Genomic DNA, 23,442 nt, shown 5'->3' with positions numbered 1-23,442 from the left:
AATGCAACCAATAATAGTCTTGAATGAAGTGAACTGAAGGCCCAGATGCCATGTTCATTCTGCCAAACCTTTTCCTCTGGAAAGCTTTCCTACTTTTCCCCTCAGAAAGATCAAATGACAAGTGAGTCATCACATGGCGGCGGGGGGCGGGGAAAAGCCCTGTTGGTCCAGAATCAGTCCCTTTAGTTGCTTGTCCCTGGTGTCTGAAACTGAAAAATAGCCACCTGTTTCACATTACAACCTGGTATGTTTCCCAGCTTACGCATACATGGCCAATTCCTGTTACCTAAAACATATGCCTACATAATTCACACAGCTAGAAATACGTTTGCCATATTAACACACTACAGTTTGACAGGTCCACCCAAATGTTACAGTCCATGCAGTAAGGCTTGCTTAAGCCTATTGGGTTGCCATTGTGACCCTGTCTTCATCTTTTTCATGCATTGCACTCAAGCAAATTGGAACATGGAGCAGAGTTGAGAATACTGACTTAGAAGGACTCTCAAACTTCTTACAACATAATGTAAGATACACAACAGCAGCAGCAGTCCCTGGTGGATTGTATCCAGTATTAATCAGTGCCAAGTAATCAGTTCTTTTGTTTTTAATGTATGAACTCTTGCTGTTATTTTAATAAGGATTTTTTTAAAAAAAACCTGTCAGGTCCTCTGGCCTTTAATTAAAGAAATAATCTGCTTGAACTTCATGAAAAGGGATGGGTATGAATTAAAGTCACACTTTAGGATTCCACACTGAAAGGTTTTAAAAGTTATCAACAGTTAGCTGATTTAGGAGCTATGGTCATAAAAAGAATTATGGAACAATTACAAGCATAAGATTTTAAATAGCATTGCCAATTAATGCTAATTAATCATTTAACAAAAACCATGCAATTTTAGTCCACGTAACCCTAAAGCAAATAATTGCAAGATTTCCTCCCTGGTATTTACAGCTGTATAATGATGCATTTGAACAACAACACAATCAACTCCAATCAGCAGAAAGAGAACGGTTTTGGTTATCTTGTGTTAACTCTTACTGATGTCCATCTGAAAGCAAAGACTCTGTTAAATATTTATCTGCGCTAATCAGATTCTTTTCTAATTTGTAGAGATCCCGCTATCATCAAACAATGGTGTTGTTCAGTTCACTCCTATTTTTGCACAAATACAATTCAACAAGGATCCTGAGTTGTGAAATTTTTCAGAGACTTGATGATGTAAGTATAACTTGAAGGTGAGATTATAGATGAGAAGGTCATACATTGATTTTTCTTTTATTTCATAGAGAGTGGGAAAATGGAGGGAAGCTGGATAAGGAAGGACTACAGATCAATCCAGCCACTACTGCAATAATAGTTATGGCTCTGCTGTAGAGGAGGGGAAGTTTTCATCAATATTTACAAAATGTATTAATCGTAATAGGAATGAATGTATTAAGGAGATGTCATGCAACCCCTGACAGGCAACATGGTACTATGTTGAAGTTCTGATATACCAATTTGTTCAGTGTAGGGTTGCTCTCTAGTAGGACTTCTATGTCTTTCACACTTGCATAACAAGCAAAAATGCTACAGATTAAGATGTCCCATTAAACCACTGTCCCTCCATTGTATTTATTTATTTATTTATTTATTATTTGATTTATATCCCGCCCTTCTTCCCAGCAGGAGCCCAAGGCAGCATTTATAGGAAATGCTTCACCTGTTCATATTTTATGTCTACCTTGCAACTGGTAAAAGCACAGGAGCCCTGAAAGACATGAGGTTGCAATTGATATAAGGTAGTCAGCAGTCCTGTGATCTGTTTGGGTGATGAGTTTTGGCACTCTTTTTTTGAGTTAATACTCATGATTTGTTGTCTTAGTATTACTTTTGTGCAATGGTGGGGTGGGGTGGAATAGGTTCTGATAATGTGGCTAGGATTACCCTTAGTGCTATGCCTTCCTCTGATTCCACATCATCATCATCATCATCATCATTTTCATATCCATTCTTTCTGCCATGATGAAATTAAAGGTGGAGTACACAGGGTTCCCTGGTGGTTTTTATCCAAGTAGACTTGCTTAAGCCTCAGCAAGCTTGTTGCATCATATTCCTTCAGGACATATTCAACTCATGAATGGCCTCACATGGCAAGATTGCACTGTGCCCTAAGCTCCTGTGCTAAAGCTGCTATAGTGGGTATTTTTCTGCACTTACGCAACATCATGATGGCACACGGGTGCAAACCTTATCCTTTTTGCATTGCACAGGCAATTATATGGGAGAGGTCTATAAGTGTACAAAACTTGCAATTCATATTCAGGGCCCAGGCTTGGTTTCAGAATAGATTCTCAGACATGCCAAGGGTCTCCTGGGAGACCCTTTCCCCAGACACACATTGTGAATTCATGAGAAAGTAACTGGGGGATCCCAAAATGTGTGCTCCCTAATTTGCCTCTTGTGGGCCTTGGAACACCATCTTGGCAGTACATCTCACATTCTTAGCTTCTTATTAATGAAAAATGCTACCTTTTCTTCCCCCCCTCCCGATTTTAACCAGCACAGTTCAACCTCCCTCTGTAGCAGCAAATTAAATCAAATCAACATTTGGCTGGTGACCAGATGAAGGGTTGTTGTTCTTGTTTGACTAGAGCAAGTGAGAGCCACAGGCAAAACTCTGCCAGGACATTGTCACTATCCTGCTACCCCTCAATCAGTCCTGACTTGGGGGGGGGTGCTCTACAGATGCCACAGAATGAGGAGACAGTCAAGACGAGATAGAATGACTGCATACTAGTTCTAGTGACAGGCGGTGGCTCACCTTTTGAATAAATGGTCTCATGGATGTGTAGAGTGAAACAAAAAAAGAAAATGCTGCTCTCGGGCAACAGCATAAGAATTATGGTTAAGCCTAACCCTCCTCTCCATTATGCAAGCACAGTTTTTGACTGAGGCTTCAACTGCTTACGTAGACACCTCAGAGCTATCAGAATCGAATTATGCAAGAGTAAACCTAGGACTTTTAAAAGGCCCATAAAATGCTGCAATGAGACTGGAGTGATAAGGGAACTTGAAATAAGTGATAAGGGAACTTGAAATTCACCACGCTGCTCTGGTCTTACACAAAAATCTGAAGTAGTTCATTGGACAACTTCCCTTTATGTGTACAGAAACACAGCCACTTCGTGTGTGGTGAGAAAAAATGCACCATTTTATCTTTATATTATTTATTTATTAAATATATATTCTGTCTCTCCTCCCAAAGGAGCCTAGGGCAGCAAACACATCTGTAATAAAACAATACAATGAAAATAAAATAAACAGATATATAAGACAATATAAAAACAGTTAAAAACAATATAAAGCACTGAAACCACTAAAACCAATGTTATAACAGATGTAACCAAATCATCCGTCAGGATAGGCCTGCTGAACCAGAAAAGCAGGTGCCTAAAACAGTACAGTGAAGATGCCTGCCTGATGCCAGCAAGGGTGGCAGTGCCCTCTGTGCCCTATAACTGCTCACAAATACCCTAAGATCCAACATCACTTGTATGGTTTGTTAAATTATGCAATTAAAACTGTCTATTTGGAGAAACTTTATGGGCATTTGAAAAAATTGATTCAAGAGTAAGCAAACAGGTAGAATATGATAAAATTATGTATGAGGTGGAGAAAGCAGAAAGAGAAAAGTTTCTCTCCCTCTTTTGGGTTATTAGATCCCAGGGTCATCCAATTAAGTTGAATTGTAGAAGATTTAGGACAGACAAAAGAAAGTACTTCATCTCATAGACAGCATTTTGTTAAAACTGTGGAAAACACTACCGCCTGATGTGGTGATGGCCACTAACTTAGATGGCTTTCTTTTCTTGCATTTATACTTGCCTTTCTTCCACGATGCTTCTCAAGATGATTATACAAATTCATGGAGGATAAGGCTATCAGTGGCTACTAGTCATATGCTTCCTTCAGGATCAGAGACACTATATCTGTGACACTTTTATAAATAAAACTACATACGTTTATAATAAAAGGTTACAAAGTTGCAGTCATGTTAAAACAGTAAAACAATAAAACAACAAGGAAAACAGTTACAGTTGGGTGGTGGAAGCTTCTGAAAGGATAGATGCCTTCCGAATTGATTGAGCCGCAAAAATAAATTTAGCAATATCTGTGAATACCAGCTGCTATTGAAGAACAGTGGGATATGGCTATTGCTCTCATGTCTTCTTATGGGCTTCCCGGAGCAGAGCTTGGAAAAGTTACTTTTTTGAACTACAACTCCCATCAGCCCCAGCCAGCATGGCCACTGGATTGGGCTGATGGGAGTTGTAGTTCAAAAAAGTAACTTTTCCAAGCTCTGTCCCGGAGGCATCTGACTGGCCACTGTGGAAAACAGGATGCAGGACTACTAGACAGGCTTTTGGTCTAATCCAAAAGGGCTCTTATTCTGTTCTTGTGACTTCTCCCAGTGGTTTCATATATCAGATATGAGAACTGCAGGCTTATTTGCAGTTTTGACACAAAAATTACTTGGAATAACTATTTGAAGTATTGAAGTAACTATTGAAGTTGTAATTTTGTGTTTAACTTGAGGCAGTGAATTACATAGGCAAGGATCGGCATCTCAGATATCAAAAGTGGGCGGGATAAGGGTGGATAGCTATGATACTCAGATTGAAATAAAGTTTATTAAAAGAATTTGTTGTCATTATTTACTTTTTATATTCCCTAATAGCTACAAAAGTTATTGCCAGAGATCAGAGTTATTTTCTTTTTCTTAAAGCAAAAGCTTATTTTATTATTACAGCAAATCACATTGTTCAGACATTTGCCAAAGAATCAGAAACAGGCCACATAGGCTCAGAGAGTTCCTCTTTCCCTCTTGCATGCAGCTTTCCTTTCCAACTTCTCTTCAGGACGAGCTGTGACATCTGTATCAGCACGCTACAGTTAGTGTTTGCCCTCCAAATCAGAATAAGAAAACATGGCTTGAAGCAGAGTTTTGATTCTGATTTGGACATTCCAGCAAACTAGTTAGCTCTAAAAAAACAAACCAATCTTGAAAGGCAAACAGAGTGCAAGAGAGAAAGGAGGAGCATGGCGTGTGTGAGCTTGTTTCTGTTGCTGGTTTGTAGGATTTTCTAAATTGACACATCATGCAGAACCAGTGAATTGGCTAGAAATTCAGGTGTTCCCTGAGAAATAATCACGCTAATATAGGGAGGGAGCCATGATCCCTCCCACCAGTCATAACTGCTGCTGTGGGACTTCAATTGCTGACTTGTTATTTTTCTAATAAAATGCAGTATAGCATTATTCCTCTTTGAAAAGTTCGTATTTCATTTGCTTCTGTGTCCTGCTCATAGCATGGACTGTTTGAACATCATCATTGATAGATGCATGTTACACTAGTTATTCCACAGACAAAGAGAATGATAGACATTTTATCTCAATGAGAGCGAAATGCTTAGCATTTAAAATTATACAGAAATAAGGCTGAAAACTAGGAAAACCCAGAGGAGTTAAACATTATGCCACAGTTCAAGACTTCACAAATAACTGTACCTTCCATCTCAAATAACTTTGGCATCTCTTAGTTTACAAGCTCAGCCTAATTTAACTCTTGGGAAATCCCCTGGACCTGATCGTTAAATGCTTTAGATAGCAGCTTGATGACACAAGTACTTCTTCAAAGGCAGATAAAATCTTGTTCATTTTCGACATTTTTGGTAAAATTGTTGTTGTGTGACTCCCACTCCCTACCTACTTGTCTTATTGTACAGTGAATCTTATTTCTGAATGGAACTTCACAACACTAAGATTTACTACTTTGTGGAGATATCTGGCTTTAGCTGGGACAGTTACATCTCACCACAAGACTTATGCCTTTTTCCTCCCACCTATTGTCCTTGGACTGACATTTAGCAAGATTTATATACTGCTTAATCAAAAAAACCCAAAACCCTCCAACCTTGGGATTCCATTCACAGGCAACTAATTTTACCCTGGTCCCAGACGCGTAGCCTGAAAGCACATGAAGCCACCATCTTGATGAAGCTATGCACATTTGGTCTGACTAGTGAGAGGATGAGTGACCACCTGGAAACCTTACATATGCTGTCTTTGGTTCCATGTTGGAAGACAGGTGAGATATAAATGTAAGGAATGTCTCCGTATTTTTTCAGGGACTAATCATACTGAGAACTGATTTTGATTTCCTGATGGAGGAAATGTACCTGAAACAGGGACAATCCAGGTAACTTTGGAAAAGCATAGGAAGTGCCCTGTTGGATCAATCCAAAGGAACATCTACTCCAGCATCCTGTTCTCCTGTATTTGGGTTTACATGTTGTAAACCGCTTTTATGTTTTTAACAAAATAGCGGTATACAAATGCTTTTGTAAATAATAAATACCTTTGGGGATCCTGCAAGCAGGACCTGAGTGCAACAGCACTCTTCCCACTTGTGTTCTCTAGCAACTGCTATTCGGAGGAACACTGCCTCCAGTACTGGAGTTAGGATATGGCTAGCCTGGCTAGTAGCCACTGATAGGCTTATCCTCTATGAATTTGTCTAAATCCCCTTTAAAGTCATCCAAGTGAGTAGCCATCACTACATCTTGTGGTACTGAATTCCGTAGTTTAAGTGCTGCATGAAGATATACTTACTTTTGTTGGTCCTAAATCTTCCAACATTCAGCTTCCTTGATGACCCTGGGTTTTAGTATTATGAGAGAGGGAGAAACTATCCACTTTCTCAACACTTTTTGTACACCTCTATCATACGCCCCCCAAACTAAAAAGCCCTAAATGTTGCTCCTAGTGTGCATCACTTTACACTTGCTTACACTGAATCACATTTCCCATTTTTAATGTCCATTCACCTAGTTTGGACTAGAGATCCTTTTGGAGCTCCTCAAAACCCTTTTTTTTGTTACCACTCTGAAGAATATGGGTCATTAGCTAACTTGGCTCCCTCACTGTTCATTCCTAACTTTCAGTTATTTGTGAACAAGTTATAAAACACAGATCCCAATACTACTCTTTGGGGACTCCACTTTCTACATCCCTCCATTGCGAGTACTATCAATTTATTCCTACTCTCTGCTTGATGTTCTTTAACCAGTTACTGATCCATAAGAGGAGCTGTCCTCTTATCTCATGACTGCTAAGCTTACAAAGGAGTCTTGCTCAGGGACTTTAATGAAAGCTTTTTGAAAGTCTAAGTACAAAATGTTGATTGATCTGAGATCAGGGACAGGCACAAATCCATGTGCATACTCATGTAGATCTTTCCTTAGAAAAACATCTTATGGATTTTTGCATTAATTAATTAATTTTTACAATCTATTCTTGTCTAGGGATTCCTCTGAAGGAAAAACATTAGCCTTCAGTTTTGCAAGTATCTAGAGAAGAACAAGGAAACACTGTTGGGGCTGCTGAAGGTGTGGGAAAAGCAAGTCCAACTGGGGTGATGAGTGCCTGATGAGAGATAGAGAGAGGGTCCCTCAGCTGGCTATGCTGTCACTTTCTCTATGCTCATCTACCTGTCTTCTGTCCACTGTAAACTGATGCCCTTAGGGAAGCTGACCACTCCTTCCAAACTCTCCTTCCTTTCCTTCTCCGACAAGTCAAGGGTGAGGAGATACCTTGTCTTTGTCTCACTCTCAGGTAGCATGGAGGCAATGTCCAAGCCTGGTCACTACACCTCCAACTAAATTAGCTAGACTGCCTTTCCCATCAACTGTGTATTTCTATAAATGAAGTAGCTTTTCTTATTTTCTACCAAGTCTGAAGTCTCCCTGATTTAAAGCAGGGAAGCAGCCTGCTCCTTTCAGGCAAATCTCACATGCACATGCTGCTCCAATTCCTCAGTGCCAGCTGCTGTACTCTGCTGAGCTCTGCTAACAAATATTCAACAGGGGCCACATCACAGTAAATTCCTATTGTCTCTAGCATCATTAGTTATGTTATATTCCACTACAGTCACACAGACATTGTTAGAGAGCCAGTATCATATAATGAATAATGGGCATGCTTTAGACCCAGTTTCAAATTCACGTTCAACCAAGAAGCAGTTCATCTGAAGGGCTGGTTCTCTGATACAGATCTTTAAGATCAACCATCCCCATCTAGAGGAAAGAGCCTTGAACCAGAACGATGTCATCAACAGCCAGGTACCAGAAAGTAACTATCATAAGGACTACACTTTTTTGTAATTGTACTATTTGTGGATTTAAACTGTATGCTGCTATAGGAGTCAGTCCTCTGAAAACCAGGGCATGGATACAATAAATAAATAAATATGGAGCTCTCTGGAAGTTATTCTCTCTCCATGTCACAGGACTGTTGTGGAAAAAATGCTGTTGGGCTATTTAGTGGATGGATGGGATATAAGATACTTATTTATGACATTTAGATTCCTCCTTTTTTCCATTGAACTGAGGGTAAATTCTGGGCAGCCTTCCCTCCAAGCACTGACGAGATCCAGACCTCCTTAGCCTCAACAAGGCTGCATTTTTTTGGTGGTGTTGTGGTCCATGTGATGTTCCTGCAGGTTAAGCATCTGTAAATATGGTAAGTGCGGGTCTATCAGGTGATGTATGGTAATTGACTGAGAGAGAAAGGGGGAGTACATGGGTGAGAAGCTGAAGTATGCTGGATGATGATTGGCTGAGTGGCTGGCTGGCTGAAGGTATAAATGGAGGTTTGTGAGTGATGAGGGAGGGAGAAGTTGAGTTGCTTGGAGTGAGGTCGTTTGGTGAGGGTTGGCTGGCAGAGTTCTGATGGAGGTTTGGATTATATTTGGCTGATATTTAGAAAGTATATAAAGGAACAGAAACATAAAGAGTGACACTAAATGAAACCTTACGCTTGTTAAACAATCCTAAGTAATCTTGTTATTTCCTGGTATTATTGAATAAATACCAAAGGCCTGATCCTTGTCTGGGGAATATACATACCAGAAGGGAGGGCAAGGTAATTACCAAGGCTGAACAGAAACAGTATCTAATGGTGGCAGCGGTGAAGGGAGATATTGTAACAAAGACAAGTATCCAGAGCAACCCAGAGTTTATATATAAAGATACAAGGGGGTTGGGAACAGCATAAGCACTCAGTCACAAAGTAACAAGCTATAGAGAGACTTAGGCAAAGTCTCTGGGAGTATTGGTTACAGGATGTGACTGGTGGTGTTGCCTAGTAGTGGGATCTAGTGAGCTCTGTGCTAGAGCGGAGTGGAGAAAACATAAGAACGACGATCCTGACTGGCAGTGTCCCTGGTGGTGCCTAGGGAAAGGCAGTAGCCACAAGCAGGTGGGAACCTGACAGGGAGAGCCAGGGAAGGACGTCACAGTCCACTTTGGGGATATTTGCATGGAAAAGTGGCATACAAATAGAAATAACAACAACATCTTGTACCCTCAGGCCACACTCCGGGTAACAAGCAATTCCCCACTTTCCTGAGTATTTGCGGGGCAGAGTGACAAATTTGTTTCCTGTCGGTTTTTTCTTGAGAGAGTGCTGTTGCACTCGTGTCCTGATTGCAGGTTTCCCATAGACAGCTGGTTAGCCACAGTCGGAACACAATGCTGGCCTACATGGTCCTTTGGTCTGATCCAGCAGGGCTTTTCTTATGATCTTATGAGAAATCAAAGAAGACTTAAGTTGTCTTTGTAGTAATTGCTTTATTTATTAATACACATTCAAAGCAAGAGGGGGAGGTACACAGGAACTCTTACAACAGGCAGCAGGTCCAATGATCCTTATATCAAATTCCCAGAAAACTTAGGCATCCTACCTAAGGCTGTCCACCATCCATTTTTGCAGCTAATTTCTGCTAGAAACTCTCAGTCTAAGTGCCTCTTTCAGTCTCTCTCCTTTCAGCTGCTAAATTACTTTTTCACACTCATGCACACACTGATCTGAGGCACCTCATCTGCAAATGAATTGCCAATTCAGGAAACATCCACAGCTATTAGAATAATATTACTGGGTCTTTTGTCAAACCCCTGACTCTCATTAGGTGACAGTTTAGTTAAACAAAGCCACAGTATATTTATTAATCTCTTGTTACCTGAAGGTCTCCAAGCAACTCACAACCTTGTTAAAAACAAAAGTAAATATACCATACATTAAAAGCAAGTAATAAAATAATAACAACCACCTGGTAGCATACTGTATCCTAGCAGACAATGGTTGTCTGTAGCACTGTAACATTAGTAAGAAGTTACACATTTTCTTAAAGTACCCTACTCTAGTCATCTCTCTCCTGGGATGGTCTAGGGCAGTGGTTCTCAAACTCCCCCCCCCCTTGGACCATTTGAAAATCGCTGATGTTCTTGGTGGACCACAGTTTGGGAACCTCTGGTCTATAGAAAACTACCTAAATGGAGAGCAATGTATTGTTTTGAGCTTGCCATCTGATTATGATTATTATGATTATTATGATACTAAAGTGTGCATGCAAAATGGGGAGTCCTTCATTCCATCCAGTTTGGGCAGTGTTTTTAGTGTGTTTATTTCACTAAATTTTCAACACATATATCTGTTTAGATTTGGGGGAGGACGGTGCAATCCTTCTACACGTTAGTATCTATCAGGGCCAGGCCAAGGCATTTTGCTTCCTGAGATGGAGCAGCAAATGGTGCTTCCCCCCCCCAAATCAAAGTGCATAGTACTCAAGAGCAGCCAAATTATTTTGGTACCTGAGGTAGAAAAATCACATAAGCGCCTCTCTCCTTCCAGGACAGTGAAAATACAATGATAATAAATTAAATAACTATCAGTTTTCTGTCCTTTCATGACATTCAGTATCAGCTGGCTGAGGTGGCTGCCTCACTCTGCCCAACGTTAGGGCCAGCCCAGGAACCTGCTATTTAAAGAACCTTTCCATGTGCTTGTTTCAAGCACATGTGCTACATCCCTATCCACTTCAATGCAAAAACTAAAAGAAGAAAAATCTATACAATAGTTAATTGTTGTGTAGGGTGAAGAATTTTGGCAGGTGCACCTTGTCATCCAGGAGTACGAAAGATGCGATGGCTCATGGCTAAACACTTTTAAAATTTTGATATTACAAATGCAGAGACAGAGATAATTTCTGTACCCTTGCAGGTTACATCTCAATAAAATATTCTCCTCCAACAAGATGGGTTCTGAAGAGATAGATAACTGAAGGTGCAGTGAACACTTCAACTTTATCCACTGTCAAACTGTGTGAAGGAGATAAAAATCCCCACAAGGAATTGAATCCTCCTCTGTTAGAAAGGTTGCATTTTCAAAGGCACTTTTCAGTGAATTTAACCTAGGAAATGTCTCTAACATGGAGAGTTTCCCCAATGACAGGTTATACATTATGTCCATCCCAATTAACCTAACATGAAATGGGAACTAACTTCAGTCTTACGAGTCTACATCAATTCTGGGAAACATACACTAACTGGATAGAATGAATGAATCCACATTTATTTATTTTTAAAATGTTATGGCTTCCTAGAGAACTTCAAGTCACATGAAATCAGGATTTTATCTGGTGCAAAATAAAAGCTTCCAGCCTAGTAATTGTGGGGAAAAAACCCTTGGAATTACAAACAGGGTTATACTCAGAACTTCAGTGGGATGAAGTATGTGAAGCACTCATAGAAACATTTTTGTATTTGTTTGAAGAGCCTTCTCTCTACTGGACTAGTGGAGGTAGCAAAAAAATAAATGGTGGCTGGGACAGAGAAGCCAAGATGGAACCTACTTAAGCTCCACGATTGGTAAATAGATTCAGCATTCTGACAAGCCCCTGCAAGTGAAATTGGAACTACAGTGCAGCCCCCCAAAGCCCACTGCATTCCCCAAGGACAGTCTTGCTCCAACAGGCAAAAGATCCATCTAATCCAGCATTCCATTTCTAACTACGCCCAGATAGATACCTGTGGGAAGCTTACAAGCTGAGAATGAATATGAGGGCCATCTCTGTTGTTTGCCTCTTAGGTAGGTCTCCTTATTCCCTTGCAACAACCTTATCTTGCAAGAAGTGGGATGCAGCATCTCTTATAAAAATTTCATAAGAACTTAAGAAGTGCCTGCTGAATCAGGCCAATGGCCCATCTAGCTCAGCATCCTTTTCTCATAATGGACAACCAGATGCCTGTGAGAAACCTGCAAGCAGGACCTGAGCACAAGAGCCTCCTCTTGCGGTTTCCTCTTTTCCACCTATGTCTGGAATTAAAAAACAATTCACTCTGTGAGTTTAAATCCCCGCTCATGTCTCCTGGGTCTCAAGGGCCAGCTAAAGATCACATCCACAGTGAGTGGCTCAGGGGTACGGGCCCTGCCACCTGTGCAGCCATGGGCAAGCTGCATAGTCCCAAAGAGCCCAGTTGCCCCGCAGCTGGCAGTTGCGGACAAGGAAGGGGCTCGCTTGTGCAGCTGTAGCAAGCTGAGCAGGCCCTAGCCAGCTGGGGAGGACTAGCCTCAGAGGGAGGCAATGGTAAACCCCCTCTAGTTAGGCTGATTAGTATCAGAGACAGAGCCTTTTCAGTAGTGGACACATCCTTATGGAATGTGTTCCTTCATGGAGTACATATCTCTTCACTAACAACTTTTTAAAAAGACGCTAAAGATGTTTTTATTTTGGTCCACATGTTATTAATTTGTATTGTTTGCTGTGTCTCACCACTGTTCTCACCGCTTGTTTTAAACAAGTTTAATTATAGATGTTCTATGTTTTAGGATTGGTATTGTAAGCCACCTTGTGAGGACAACCTGGTTTGAAAGCCAGGATATAAACCTTTTAACAAACAAAAATTAAAATAAAATCTGATTAGCCACAGTGGGAAACACAATACCAGACTAGAGAGGCTTTTGCACAGATCCAGCAGAGCTCTTCTCATCTTCTTCTTAAAGCTTACAATAGAAATGTATCACGGATGCGGCCATTGGCTTATTCTGTTTCTGCTTTCCTTAATAGAGCTGCAGACAGACCACTTTGATTCCCACCTTGAGTTACTATATTACACTGCCAGTGCCTGGGCTCCTTCTGGGAGGAAGGGCAAGATATAAATTTAATAAGGAAAGAAAAATAATAAATAAATAATGAAATGCACACTGGGGTGCCTTCACACATTCCCTTCTGCCATCTGCAACAAACTTATAACGATCTTTATGCATGTTTATCCACTTCACTGTAGTCTCTAATAAGCCTTGTAGCTTTAAGACTGCAAGCCTTCACACATTTACTTGAGCGTAAGATCTACTGAATTTATTTATTTGACTTGTTTCCAGTATTTTAAGATGAAATCATCTGCAGGACATGCTTGCAGCGTTACTATCTTACGCACAATTCTACGCACACTTACGTGGCAGTCGGCCCCACTGAAGCCAGTGGGATGGGACTTTCTCCAGAGTAAACACGCACAGGATCGGGGCACCACCTTCACCAGCAGCGCAGTTAGGAGCATTCTAGCCGACAGGACCTGGGTTAGGGGCAATACAGACGAAAACGCAGCCCTCTTTGAAAACGCCCCTCGTGTGTGAATATTTTGGAATTAAAGGAACCTTTTAAAAAAAAAGAAGCAGTTGTATTTTAAGGCCCTTTATTTACCGTTTCCAAGTTCCAACTGTTTAGGACGGAGCAATACATCGGTAACCCCATCCACACAAAAAAAAGGTCACGGATGGAATGAGAAGACCTCAAAGGCCTGCTCCAAATCATGGCCAACAAGAGGGGAGCCAGCAGCGCAACCCGATCCTCTTCATGTTTACTTGGCAGTTAAAACCCATGGAGTTCAATATGACTTTTCCTTTCGAGTAAACGGGCAGCGGATTGCCGCATGGATCAACGCGGAGCAACTCCTTGAGCCGTTGTAAAATCCTGGAGAGCTGTGAGCCGGGAAGCAAACTCTTCCCAAGAATATCAAAGTTGCCCATCCCAAAGAGCGCGTATTCTCGCCGGAGAGCAGCTCCAAAGATTTCCCAGTTGACCGCGCGTAAAACAAGCAGCGTGATGACCACGCGGCAAAGAGCGCTTCCCACCGTTTTGGTCCAGAAACGCTGCCTTGTTTTTGCTGCGAGGCCGCCACCCGCCACCGCCACCCGCCACCTTCCCCCACCTTGCCGCGACCAGCTTGACCCCACCCCTTGTTGCCTGTGCGGGAGAGCGCGGGGAAGGGACAGCGCTGATGTCACAACCAGGTCTTTATAAGGGGGCTCTGTTTAAAAACTTTACATTTTGACAGCAGCCGTTGTGCTGCAGGAGTCGATGTTTTTACAGGCAGGCAGCCTGCTTTTTTGCGGGGGGAAATGCAGCCTTTGCAGAGCTGCCAGCATGTCCGGCCGTTTAAACAAAGAAAGAGTTTTGGTAAGTTACTGGAAAAGGAGCGGTGGTCTTTAATACCAAACAGAGCGTGGCCAAAGGTCGGGCAGGAGTAAGGTGAGGTATCAGGCCAATGGGATTCTAGCTACGAATTTGGACGGAGGCTACAGATTGCGCTCGTTCTTGGAACAAAGACCTGTTGATATAAATAGTATATGCTTCCAAAGAAGTGTGTTTAGGGTTTGTTATTAAGATGTGCAAATAGCTGGTCCTTGCTTTTCTTTTGCATAGCAACCCGAGTAGAAGAAGTTGCAGGCATAAGAGGGAAATTCCCAACAAAAGTCCCAGTAAGTATTCATCTCTTTCTGTTCTATTTCCTTTTTTTGTTAATTACTGATACTTGCATATTTTCAAATTATAGCTTGATGTTATGCATGTTAACCCTGTAGCAAGTCTCACTGATCTCATTAGAATTTGTTGCCTAGTAAGTGTGATTAGAGTTGCTGTCCAAGTTCTTGAATACTAACAGTATTATACAGTAGGCTCTATTATTGTTTTTAAATTTGTTTGCTTTCTTATAAAATTTGCTTTCTTCTTATAAAACAGGTTATTGTTGAAAGATATCAGAAAGAAAAGTATCTTCCCCTGCTAGACAAAACAAAGTTTCTTGTACCTCAGGAGTTGACCATGACTCAGTTTATAACCATTATTAGGTATGTAGCAAGGTGCTGATAGGCTGCTAATTCTGTTGGGTGTTCCTGCTTCTGTGCCAATCTGGGTTTGCAATCTATTTTTGCTGCAAGTCTTCTGAAAGAATTTGGAAAGTATGTGATAATATGAACTGTGTTATGCAGCACATTTCTGTGACTTTTCCTTTCCCTGCTTTGATGAGACTGAAATCATTTGAATCTTCTTGCGAATGATTCCTCCTCGTTTGCACAAGGTTGTCGTTAGAAACCTGTGTTGGATTAATATAGTCCTACCCCCATTGCCTCTATTTTTAGAAGTTTTCTCTTAAAGCTTGTTTCAAGGATGAATTGGCCTTAAAAGATTTTTGCAAAACAAGGGGTTTGTGGAGTTCCTTAATTTTTAAAATAAGAAAACTGGTGAATAAGACTTTGATCCTTTATTCTAAACCCAGATATGTGGATGAAAATTCTTGAAGATATACACCAGGATCCAAACAGTTCTGCTAGTGCTTTATTTTGTTTTGGAAAACTGATCCCTTGTGCCATATTGCAAGTTGGTTTTTAAATCTCCCTTTAGTTTCAAGAATTGCTTGTCATTAAGGGGGGACAGGAGGCTCAGTGAGCATATCTCCGAAGACTTATAGGGCATACAGAATTTAAATGTGTAATGTGTGTTTGTTTTCATCAGCACTCTAGTGTTCCAAGCCTTCTCTAATCTCCTGTTACCCGCTGGTGAACATCAGCATTTATCCATAACCCTTGTATCCGGGGGATATAAGGAGCTGCATTCTGAAGTCAAAAGTACAGATGCATCTAGTTGGATGAACAGCGGTTGTCCAAGGCCACAGACTGTCCTCCCCAACCCCTGCTACACAAAATCTTTTTGCCAGAGATGCTCTGGCTTGAACCCAGATCATGTCACATTCAGTCCTCTTCACTCTTGTTTACAACAGTGTGGAGAAAGAGTTTTTAGAGACTCTTGGAGAGCTTCAGCTAGGAGATGGTCTGTAAATGTTATGAAAGAGATGCAGCACATGTGTGTCATGCTTTCTGGCCCCTTGCAAAAATCAGGGGCATTCTCTGGCTGCATCTTTTCAACATGCAATGTCAGAAGTAGCCCTGAGCTAAAGTCTCTGGAAGGTGACCTTAGAAAATTTACTGTGTTCCAGCAATCTGCCCTTGATCCTAAGCAAACTATCTGATCTCTCTGATTTGTACATTTGTTTGCTTTCTCAGTTCACAACCTTTTCAAGGTGGACTGAAATTCAGAGCAGAATTCTAGGTTTTTTCTCTCTCCTAGCTCCTCTTCCACAACTGCAACAGAATAGTATACGGGCAGGATCTTGTGTTCATATAATTTGCTACTATACCTTCTAATGGAGGACAGGGCTATCAATGGCTACTAGCCATGATGGCTGTGCTGTGCCACCCTAGTCAGAGGCAGGATGCTTCTGAAAACCAGTTGCCGGAAGCCTCAGGAGGAGAGAGTGTTCTTGCACTTGGGTCCTGCTTGCGGGCTTCCCCCAGGCACCTGGTTGGCCACTGTGAGAACAGGAAGCTGGACTAGATGGGCCACTGGCCTGATCCAGCAGGCTCTCCTTATGTTCTTATGTTCTAAAGAGTAGCTGATGAGGTTGGGACATATCCAGTGGCTTGCTCACAATAAGAATTCCACTTCTAGGGTTCTTTGTGTGAAAGTTAGTACCTTATTAGAGAGGCATTAACCTTTTCTGCAATGCTTTTTTGCAAGCAGAGCTGTGCCTGACAATCTCCCTAAAAATACATTTTTTTAAAAAAAAAAGGCTGAACCTGTATGTTGGTATCAATAGCTAATTGTTTTCTCCACTTGGACAAGGGGGAAGGGGTAGCCTTGCACTGCTTTACTTTCCCCCAGAAATGTCTCATTTTTGCCTGCATGATTTGCCTGCTTCCCTTGGAAGAATATGAGTGGTCATAACTTCTGTTCCTGGTTAGGTCTTTCTGCTGCTGATTTGGCTATGCTAATATAGAATTTGGATCTAATCTGAGTAGATACTTGGGGTTGACACCTTTATAAACCATTGGGAACCAGCTGTCATTCCCCCTATAAGCCTGGGTTCAGATCCTTGCTAAACTATGCATCTTGGAACCATTTTACAAATCAGCCCTGTTCAGATGTAACTGTTTCACATAGTACATGGGTTTCTTGTAATCACACCTAAAACATCTTAACTGTGTATACTTCTAAAGCAATATGTGAAGACAGCCAGCACTCAGTAGCCTTACATGTGTTGTCATCTGTTAGCCTAACCTGTGAGACAAACAGAATAGTCCTATGCATGTTTACTTTGAAGTAGGTCATCCTTTTCTCAACTGAGATTACGCTAGGTAAGTGTGCATAGAACTGCTCCTAAAATACTACTCTGTGCTTCTTGGGGAAAGGATGGGATGCAAATTTATTAAACAATATCTTGGGCCTTGCACCAGTATTAGGTGCACTGAACATTCAAACTAAGCTGCCACACAAAAGCAGGCGTTAATATAATATTAACTAAAAACTTACCCAAAAGTGATAGGTTAAAGCAGGGAGAATTTTTTTAATAGATTTTTTGTAACATATGCATCATTTTGTGGCTATATATTAAAGGGCAGCTAGCCAGTTTCCATAACTGAGGTCAGTTATACAGGTAACTTTTCCACCTAGCACATAACTTGACGGACTCTAGAGAATGGTAGATTTTATAGGTAAATATGTATATCTGTCAGAATCTTTTGTACTTTGACTACATATGATTTTATTTGACCTTCCCGAACATCTAAATGTCCAAAAACATGTGTGAATGATAGCTGATTTGCATAACTGTACACATTGTGGCTGATCTTCCTTTCCACACTCTAAGGGATTGTCTTCAACATCTATTTAAGGAAAAATAGTTTGTTTTCCTTGCCATCAGTTATCCTATACTTGGCACAAAACTAGTACTCAAGTTTTCAGTGGCAAAATTCACACATGCTGTAAAATTTGTTCAGGTTCAAAATATCCGGCTCTGGGATTTTCCATCCTTAGTGGGCCATTTTGACAGGTGGGTGGGCCTACTCACTTGTCAATCACCTGATGTTACTGTGTCATCACATGGCCCATTTTTCCTTTGTAGCTGTAAAAAACCCTTGAGGGTTTACAGTAGCAAGCATATATGTGTGTTTCCCAATAGTAAATGAACCCAATGAACTTGCTGTTCACAAGGGTACAAAATTACCATGTACGTTGTCCTGGATTGGCATAACATGAAAGAACATGCACATTTTAAAGACTATTTTCTTTCTTAACCCAGAAGCAGAATGGCGCTAAGTGCTACACAAGCTTTCTACCTGCTGGTAAACAACAAGAGTTTAGCAAGCATGTCTCTCACACTGGCAGAAGTATACCGGGATTACAAAGATGAAGATGGGTTTGTGTACATGACTTATGCTTCTCAAGAGATGTTTGGAGGCCTCTTAGTCATTGGTAAAGGGAACGTCAGGCATGTCTCCTAAAAACATAAATATTCTCTTTGGTGACAATTGTGGCTAGACAGCTGAGCTGTGAATCATGTGAGCTACTTGAAGATGAAAGGTGGTCTCTCTAAATATGGGCTCTACTTGAAGGATTAATGGTCCAGGAGCTGGCAGGACCCAACTAATGAACAAAGTGATGGAATAAACCGTCCTAAATGAATGACATGGACAAGTATTTTGTATTTGGCTCATTTTGTGCCAAAAGAAGGTAGCAATGGTGCACTTCAGTGTTTTTTTTAAAGATAAATTATGTAACTACTTTTAAAGGTGGTATTAAAACTGGAGACCAATGAAAAATAAAGGGTTTTTAAAACCAGGTGAAATGACCTGGGTAGGAATGGTCTGCTTAATAGCTGACTAATGTGTGCACTAAAGACGTAACATATTCTTTCATCATTACTGTAGCATTTGTTTGATTCTAAACTGCATTGTTGAGCACTGCAAAACGTAGAGCCATTGTTGGCTTTTCGATGGACCTGTTCTCATCCGAGCCAATTCCTCTCTTCCTCCAGAAGGAATACTTCCAAGGGTGGGTTTACAGGTGGTGTTAGACTCTGACCTGTGGCCATGTTTGCTAAGGATGATGGGAGTTGGGAGTCCAATAACATCTGAAAGGTTACAAGTTCCCAACCCCTAAAAAAGACCTTCTGAAACAGTATTTTAATAGGCATTCACTATGATGTGGAGACAAATTTCACCTTTGTGTGATATACAGCTTGGTTAAATGGGCTGCTAGGCCAGGCTTCTGAGTACAGTAACCCTCAGTTAGGGAGTACTGAATTATCATGAATTATATTACCAAGGAAAAGATTCTATTGAAGTATATCTGAGGGCTTTTTTGCAAAGTGAATATGGATTTCGATCTGAAGAGAACCACAACCCATCTTAAGATCAATTTTCATCTACCAATTGCATACCTTAAACTTAAAGGTTGCCAATAAAACATGGCTTTATGTATGAGTTGTCTTTTCTTTGTATTTTAAGAAGCTGCTGTGTTAGCCTACAAACCTTGTCAAATGATATTAAGAGTAAATGCGCTACATTTTATGAGTGTGCCTGCAGCTGATATATGTGCTTGTATTTTGTTGATTTTTTTTTTTTTAGGAAAAAACGTATCAATCAAACCACTTGAGTTTTTGCCATTACATAGCTTAAGACAACACCTGTTTGGCAAGCAAGAGTAACATTCTTCTGGCTCTTCCAATGTCACTGCATGTGTATAAAAAGATGAAGACTCTGAGTAGCTGAAATGTATGCTACTTTTCAAGTTGTCATCCCGCAAGGGACTTCTCACTTGCAACCATCTGCTTCTTGTTTTTCTGTAGACTTAAACTGACGTTTCAAGCTTTTTAACTATGGACTAATTATCCGTATTTCTATAAAGAGTCAAAATAGTTGTGACATTACTATGGAAAGGATGGACTCAAGGAAAATTAAAATAATTTTGCCTTTTGCCTCTTGCCTCTAATCTATTGAGTTTCTGGTTTCCTGTGAGTGAAAGCAATGTTAAGACTGTTACTACAAGTCAGTGGGTGTCCGGCAAAAAGCACAGTAACAACTACGTTGCTGTTCTCGTGGTTTTAAAAGCCCTTGTACCAGGGGAACCTGGAGTTCCACACTGTACTTTTGAATTGTGTGGAGCAATAGCAAAAGCCTAACAACATCAATTGGTACTCCATATGAGCTGTGAGTGCTCTTTATAAGGTACCTTTTGGGATGCTTTGCAACTAATAAAGTGATACTTGGCAGACCAATGGACTTTTGAAGGACGCTGAAAACCACTGAGATATAGGACCAAACTGCTCCTTGCACTGCATTGCTATTGGAGGTGGGGAGGCATGGGTCATCTTTTGCCTTAGAATCAAGAGTAGTCAAGCAAAATTTTGGCATGAATAGGCTGCTGGTTGTATTAGTGGCCATGAATTGTTCTTTAGCTTAAAATGGTAAAAAATGGCACAACGTGATCGCACTTTAAATGAAAGAATAAATAAAACCAATGTGGTAGAGCTTCAGTGGGGTGAAGGATCAAGCATTATCACTGGTTAAATGTAGGACTGCCTGAAGAGTCAGAAAATAACATCTCTGCCACTAGAAAAGATATTGCAGAGGGGGAAACTGAGTCTGAAAGAGAGTGGCTTACCTACGACCATGTGGTCTCATGGTAAAGGTGAGAGTTGAACCAGGAACTGCCTGAGTTTAAACTCGTTCTTTTAGTCACAATGCTACAGCAGCTCACATTTAGCTATTTACATATTCCTTAGTCCATGCTCTTTCTACAGGACTCTGATGCTTGCACTACTAAGACAAGTCAAGTGAGACTGAGTCATGTCTTTTAAAAGTCTCTTTCAGTGATGCTTGTTGCTCTGCCTACATATGAAGGTATCTGCTTTTGCAAGGGTGCTATGCCCGCTGCTTCTTGGTACATGAACACCAAACAGAGCACAGGAAGGTTCTGTCTGGTCATGTCCCAATATTAATCTGAGCAGTTTTTAATGTGGGTGGAAAATAAAGCAAGCAGAGAGGCCACTGTATGTGTTCAAGGACTATTTGTGTGGGACTGAAGGAGCCCCAATAGCATCATTCTCGTTCAGTCAACTTTTAAGCCATGGTACTGCCCTAAATGCCTAGTAGAAATAAGTGCAAAGGTGATGGGCAGTGTTGTCATTATCGGCAAAAAGATGAATAAATCTCTGCTTGCATCTGCAAATCAGCCTTTTAATTCTCTTCCCAGTCATGTACTTGCATTTCTTCCCTAGTCTTAATGCAGACAGAGTGGCAAAGGAGCAGGAGCCATGAAGTCTAAGTATTTATTATTTATGTATTAAATTTATATACCGCCCGACTAGCATAGCTCTCTGGGCGGTGAACAACAGATTAATACAAAATACAATAAAATCCAATAAAACGAACCACAAAGTACAGAGAATGGGAGATCTAAAAACAATTACAATACAATTTAAAACAGAATTAAGTTAGATTAAAAGCCCTGGAAAAGAGGAAGGTTTTAACCTGGCGCCGAAAAGACAGCAGCGTCGGCGCCAGGCGTACCTCATCGGGGAGACTGTTCCACAGTTCAGGGGCCACCACCGAAAAGGCCCTAGTTCTTGTGGGACGGAGCTCGGAGGAGGGCCTTTGATGAAGAGCGCAGTGTACGGGCAGGTTCATATTGGGAGAGGCGTTCCAACAGGTATTGTGGTTCCGCGCCGTATAAGGCTTTATAGGTCACAACCAGCACTTTGAATTTAGCCCGGAAGCAAATTGGAAGCCAGTGCAAGCGGGCCAGAACAGGTGTTATGTGTTCGGACCGCTTAGTTTTTGTTATCAGTCTGGCAGCCGCATTTTGCACTAGCTGAAGCTTCCGAACTGTCTTCAAAGGCAGCCCTACGTAGAGCGCATTGCAGTAGTCCAGTCGCGAGGTTACCAGAGCATGTACCACTGATGTAAGGTCCTCTCTGCTCAGATAGGGACGTAGCTGGGCTACCAACCGAAGATGGTAGAACGCATTCCGTGCCACCGAGGCTACTTGATCCTCTAGTGACAAGGAAGGATCTAAAAGAACTCCCAAGCTACAAACCCGCTCCTTTAGGGGGAGTGTAACCCCATCCAGGACAGGGTATATATCCACCATCTGATCAAAGAAACCCCTCACCAACAGCATCTCAGTCTTGTCAGGATTGAGTCTGAGTTTGTTAGCTCTCATCCAGTCCATTATCGAGGTCAGGCAACGGTTTAGCACATCGACAGCCTCACCTGCAGAAGATGAAAAGGAGGTTTTGCTGTAGACTAGGAGCACAATCCACCAGTATGTTCCTCTCAATGGAGCGTTTGCCAGCAGTCTGTGCCCCAAGGGCTGGAAGGGGGGAGTGCATCTTTGCCTAAGTCCAGCAAGCCTCTGGATTTTACGAATGTGAGATTTAACACACATGTTGGCCCTGCAGAAATGTTTCTCTTGCGGTCAAGTCAAGGAGCCTACTGCATCCCAGTACAGTAATAAAAATGGTCAATTAGGACATCACTTACATGCACTAGTCAGACATTATAGATATTAAAATGTGCACCAGGATCATCATTTATATAAAACACTGTAAAAAGGGGGTGGGGAGTTCTAACATCTTTAAAAGTGTGTTCTCCTTTGTGGACAACCCCATTGCTACAAGTTAATTGATAAGAAGTTTATAACAGAACGTGAAAGCAAAAATATTGTTCCCTATTGAATGGCAATGTGGCTCCAGAAAAACTTCATTCTTGCATATGTTCTGGAGGCCTGCTCTTTGATGCCTTCCCTCTGAGGCATTCCGAAATAGGTGTAAAATGCTCCCATGATTACAATTAGCATTTTACACTCAATTTGGCACAGCTGTTAAAAGTTTTTTTTCCCCATGGCAGCAGAGACAACAGTTTATTTGGCTTTCCCTATGTAGGGAAAGAGATGTTCAGTTGCAATAAGTAAGTCATCCTCTCTGACTTGGGCCTCTCCAATAAGCAAGTCATAGAAGAAGTTTATGGAACTTCTTGCCAAGTCAAATGGTCTAACTATAATAAAGACGATGAGTACAAAACCCAGCAGTGCAGAGTGTATATGGTTTTCTATGACTTTTGGCTCTTCTGTTCGGAATATGGTAGAATCTAATGGGGACCATTGAAGCAGATTAATGGGCATCATATGCACACCTTTCATAAATACAGATAGCTTTGTCTATATCGAAATATGTTACAGAAAGCATGTGTCTTGCTTGCTTTCTGCTATTAATAAGTAGTTGTAATCACCCTTTGATATTCATTTTTCTGAGTGATTTTAAGAGAGATATTCAACAAAAAAGTGTTTGTCTATTTCTATCTCTGCTAACAGGGAAGCGTTCAGTGGAGATGCCAGAGATAGAACTGGTGGATGAAAGTGGTGTTTGATATAGTAGGTGGCAATTACT

At 41.1% G+C, this 23,442-nt stretch overlaps 1 protein-coding gene across 2 annotated transcripts; it reads left to right on the top strand.

Annotated features, from left to right (window-relative positions):
- Nucleotides 1-13,456: 13,456 nt before the first annotated feature.
- MAP1LC3C (microtubule associated protein 1 light chain 3 gamma) lies at nucleotides 13,457-19,970 on the top strand. Of its 2 annotated transcripts, XM_061626398.1 has the most exons (5): nucleotides 13,457-14,339; nucleotides 14,586-14,641; nucleotides 14,901-15,007; nucleotides 18,295-18,411; nucleotides 19,622-19,970. In XM_061626398.1, exons 1-5 carry the CDS (start codon nucleotides 14,282-14,284, stop codon nucleotides 19,647-19,649), a joined length of 366 nt encoding a protein of 121 aa, XP_061482382.1. In that variant the 5' UTR covers nucleotides 13,457-14,281; the 3' UTR covers nucleotides 19,650-19,970. The 2 variants fall into 2 exon arrangements, with proteins under 2 accessions (XP_061482382.1, XP_061482381.1); XM_061626397.1 differs by having other exon boundaries at nucleotides 13,467-14,339; nucleotides 18,295-19,970.
- Nucleotides 19,971-23,442: the final 3,472 nt, after the last annotated feature.

Source organism: Rhineura floridana, chromosome 4 (assembly GCF_030035675.1).
Source record: "Rhineura floridana isolate rRhiFlo1 chromosome 4, rRhiFlo1.hap2, whole genome shotgun sequence".
Classification (NCBI taxonomy): domain Eukaryota; kingdom Metazoa; phylum Chordata; class Lepidosauria; order Squamata; family Rhineuridae; genus Rhineura; species Rhineura floridana.
Note: the sequence above shows the minus strand (reverse complement) of the source record. Positions and strands in the feature narration are given on the sequence as shown.